The sequence below is a fragment of the Octodon degus genome, unplaced genomic scaffold (assembly GCF_000260255.1).
Source record: "Octodon degus isolate 3935 unplaced genomic scaffold, OctDeg1.0 scaffold00060, whole genome shotgun sequence".
NCBI classification, from domain to species: Eukaryota; Metazoa; Chordata; class Mammalia; order Rodentia; family Octodontidae; genus Octodon; species Octodon degus.
This window is the reverse complement of record NW_004524636.1, coordinates 9454664-9459152: the sequence shown is the minus strand read 5'-3', so window position 1 is coordinate 9459152 and position 4489 is coordinate 9454664. Positions and strand designations below refer to the sequence as shown.

Below are 4489 nucleotides of genomic sequence, written 5' to 3'. Positions count from 1 at the left end.
CACTACTAAGCTGAAAAATGGTAAGGTAAGTTTTATGGTATGTGTCCTTTACCACAATTTTGAAAAATAGTCCCAGAGCTGAAAGGAGCCCTCAGCTGTGCTAAGGTTAGTGCTGGATATGCAAGCACTATGGTTTTTCTTTCATTGCCAAGCTCCAACATTTCTCGAAAGGAGCCTCAGACTGAGCCCTACCCTTCTTAGCAGCCAAACAGCACTCTTAAGGCTTATTACATGTGTGGTCTAATAAAGATTCAGAGTCCCTCTTCACATGAGTTGTGGCCAAACCACGGTGAAATTGTGTAGCTGAATTCTGTAGCTTTTATCTGGCTTTTCAATGCATAACATCATCATCTATCAGAAATTAAACTTTCAGCTTCATAGTCATTCTCAGTTTCCTGTGCCTTACCTTTACATATTTTCAGAATAAAAAGTCTTTGATAGTACTCTAAAATCCTTTCAGACTGATGCTGATATATAAATCTGTGTGCCAATAAACTTAATTATGATTAATATCTAAAGATCTGGAAATTTATATCATGCTGATAGTTCTGTACTAATGCTAACATTTCTTTATCCTTTTTTAAAAACTCTTAGCATGAAACAATAAAATTAACTATTTCTCTTTCAATGAAAACTTAAACAGGAGCATTGTGATCATTCACTTTTGGTATTCTTTATAACTTCGAACTATTTGTTTGCAAAAACTAAGAGCAAGCAAGATGAAAAGGTGCTCACGGTGTGCACTGGATTGTGGTACTTTCCAAACCCAACCTGTTCCTGGAAGTGTAATTTCCAGAATCTTTTAGGAGATGAAAAGGCTTGTAAGAGCTCAGTCCCACTTCACAATTATAGAAAATTGTTGGTGGCATTTAAATCGATCAATTGTACAAATGAACCAATTTGGTTTTTTTTTTTTTTTTTTTTTAAAAAGGATGAACAGTTACAGCAGAAGTTCGATGACTCGTCACTCAGGTGTCATCCACAAAGCAGGCATCAGCACCCCGAGAATGAGCGCAGGTGAGTCACTTCTAGTTGTTTGGAGAATGCCAATTTAACAGCTACTTACACCTGGGATTTGCCATTTTCAAAAAATACCTAGCCATATGAAAAGAGTTTTATAAGCAAGACCATGCTTCCTCACCCCACAAGTCCAATAGAACTATAAAAAGTCACAAATATTTGTTCTTAACTCAAAAAGTAAAATGAAGATATTAATCCTATGGTTGCTAGAGTTTTGTATCTTGGGTTTTTGGTGACTTCTGTGATTGGTTAAAGGAGATGTGGACAAATTACTCTGAGAGTGACCATGACACAGAAGTGGGTAAAATTATAAATATTTGAGCTCAAGGCAAAACTAAAGCAATGTTTAAATTGAGCCATAGAAAAATCACTTTTGATAATACAAGAAATTCATGGTTTCAAAAAATTAATTCAGATTCTTTGTGTATGTAAAGCTTTAATTTTTTTCTTGAATAAATAAACTTGTGGTGTGGAGTTGCTGTAGGAGCTATCATTTTAACCCGATCTTTAATGTCTCAATTGTAACCATAGATTTCTTTTTAAATGCAGAATTTCTAGTATCATGGAAAAATGGGACGAACCCATGGCAATAGTTATGCATGCAGATATGGTGCCTCCCATGGGAGGCCTGACCAAGTCACCAAGGTGGTAGTGGGGGCGCAGGAGGTCAACTTGCAGGATGCAGGAGCACCCTTTGAGTGTGGTGCAGGTGCAGAAAGACATCCTGCCCACAGAAAGCTTGCATTCTCTGTAGCGCTCAAGCAAGGAAACAGGCAGTACACTTTTAAAGGCAATTGTGCATGTCCTTTCTCTACAATTTGAACCTTTTTTACTCATTGGCATGAATAGAGGGATCAGAAAAAACAGGAAGACTACCATCTTTTTCATGACTTTAACTGACAGTGTCATCAGTCCTTACAGATATATTCTTTATAGTGCTCCCCTGTGTGTGCTGTCCCCATATTTTTGGCACCTGGCACCTTCCCTAGCATATAAATATTTTCTCCAACTTTTTATAATGGACATTCTCTAATATAGGGAAATTTGGAAGAATTCTTCAGGGAGCACCAGTATACTGCCCAGATTGTCTCCTTAACACCTTCCTATTGCTTTGGCATACAGTTCATCTACCTCACCATGCTTTCTTATCTGTCATTTTTATGTGTCCTGAAGTTGCAGGCATCACCTGCCATTATAATTGGTTCTATATGCACATAAGTGACTTTGAGGGAATATTTATCTATAATCCCTTTCTTTTTTAATATATGATGAAATACACCAATCTTAAATATACCAGTTAATGGATTTTGATGAATACATGTACCCCAACCCCCAACAAGATTGAGAGCATTACCTCACCTTCAGTAGAACCTTAAGAGCATCCCTAACAATCTCTCCCTCTCCCCAAATCATATTTGTGATTTTTTTTTTGCCATAGACTGTTTTTGCCAGTTGTAGAACTTCATATAAATCAATCCATATAGGTTAGAGTCTGTGCATCTGGCTTATTTCACATCATGATTTAAAAATATATATTATCTGTCTTGCCACCTGCAACTGTTCTCAATCACTGTTGATTAGCTGATTTTTATCAGTTTGATTAGCCAGAGATTTTCAGTTGACTCAATGATTTTTTACATACAGTCAAGTTGAATGGCTCGTCTTAAGCCCTTTGGGGATTCAAGACTGCTTTTTTAAAAAATGTATTTTAGTACAGGGTCTACAGGGTCTCACTACACAGATCAGACTCCTAGCGACCCTCCTGTTTTCAGCCTCCCAAGAGCTGGAATTACAGGCATGCACCACCATGCCTAGTCTCAATCGCTGTCTCAGTGTGCCCTGGGGGTGGAGCCAGCACAGCACAATGGGGATAGAACCCGGTCTCTGACTAGACTGCTATTTCTTGAAGACTTAGTAAAGGCAAGACAAGTTTTTTGGATAAACAGAATGAAGGATGGATTTTTTTTTAACATAAAGTAAGAAAGTTATCCAACGATGGCTGCGATTTGAGCATGTGGCATGGGCAAAACAGTAACTGGCCAGGAGCCTTTCCTTTTCCCTCAGGCATGTGTATGATGCATAAGTGGCAGTTTTTCACAGAACATTTTCCTGGGGCATTTGCTTACAGCTGGAAGGTGAGGCTCAAAGGCAGCTAATGCGTAGTGGGGGAATCTCCACTTTTGAGCCCTCAGCCACAGTTCCTCATTCCCTAGGGTGAGGGCTGAGGAAGTGGCAGATAGAGCTTCCACTCCATGGCCATTACCCTCAGGTGACTGGCTTTCTGGGGGAGTCCCAACTCTGGAAGAGCCCCAACTGAAATTTTTCAAAAGAATCCCCCATTGCCCGCAATCCTCTCCTCTAAAAGGGGTTCCCAGGCTCAGAAAGGGCGAGGGACTCTGCTATGAGAACATGTTAATTTTGTGTTTCAGTATTTTATTAGTGTCACCTCCCCCACTAATCCTATCAGAAACCTAGCCTCTTTCCTGATCCTCATCTGGACTCCATCGGCTAGTGGACGGGAGCTGGCCCTGGCTCATGTGGCGCCCAGAGCACTACCAGAGGTACCTGCCTTCCTGGGCTAAATCAGGTGGTTCCACAGAAGCTTCAAGAAAGCAGAGACTCCTTCTTGAGTGTGTGGGATACAGGGCACAGATTTAAAAGGGGTTTCAACTCACGGAGCTTCAAGGATATCAATATTTTGTGCTTTTTGCTCAGTACTGTTAGGAAGCACCATAACTGGGTGACTGGGGGGTAGAAGGGGGGGCTGGTGTTTATACAAACTTAGGCCAGAATTTAAGATTACTGATTACTGGATGCCTTGCATGTTGGGTAATCTGGGGAGGGGGCACTAGAACTGCAGCAAGGGACAACTCCCAGGTGGCTGCTGCCTCCACCAGCTAACATGACCAGTTGTAAGTCCGTTCTGTTCTTGGCTACCTCCCTCCCCAAATAACCGATTTTCTCACGAATGACCAAAATGGGGCCTATTTCTATTAAGAAAGCATCTTTCTCAGGTGCATTTTCTTAGCTATTCAAATACAGAGATTCCTAAGCCAACCTTGGTAGCTTTGAAGCAGAGTAAAGAGATCAGTTAGCTGCTTTTATCTTCTAGAGTATCTGGTATGGAAAAGGTCGTAGTTTTACTTCTCATGAAATGCAGTAAGCAGATTACTACAAATACCTGCCTTTTCACGTGCTCTTAACTTGGCAGTTGAAACTTATTTTCCCTTGACCCAGTCCACCTCATATCCTAACAGTCTACGAGGGCTAGAGTCCCAGAGGCGTCTGAGTAGCCGCGCTTTTCTGCAGGACATACCTAATATGAGGGCTAAACCTCTTCCCACCCCTTTTAAGAAAATGTCTATTTTCTTAAAAACCTCCCCTTAACGCTGGCTGACAGAAGCTTCAGCTGGCCGGCGGGTTTCCTTTGACCTTGATTATGACCAGGGGTGTCGCGGCTAATTGGAAG

The 4489-nt window shown here is 41.0% G+C and overlaps 1 protein-coding gene across 1 annotated transcript in view; it reads left to right on the top strand.

Annotated features, from left to right (window-relative positions):
- Positions 1-956: 956 nt before the first annotated feature.
- The window catches only part of Jag1 (jagged 1), a 39664-nt gene continuing 36131 nt past the window's right edge, over positions 957-4489 (top strand). Inside the window, exon 1 of the mRNA XM_004634303.3 lies at positions 957-1017. Coding sequence (XP_004634360.2) covers positions 957-1017 — 61 coding nt within the window. The remainder of the gene's footprint in view (positions 1018-4489) is intronic.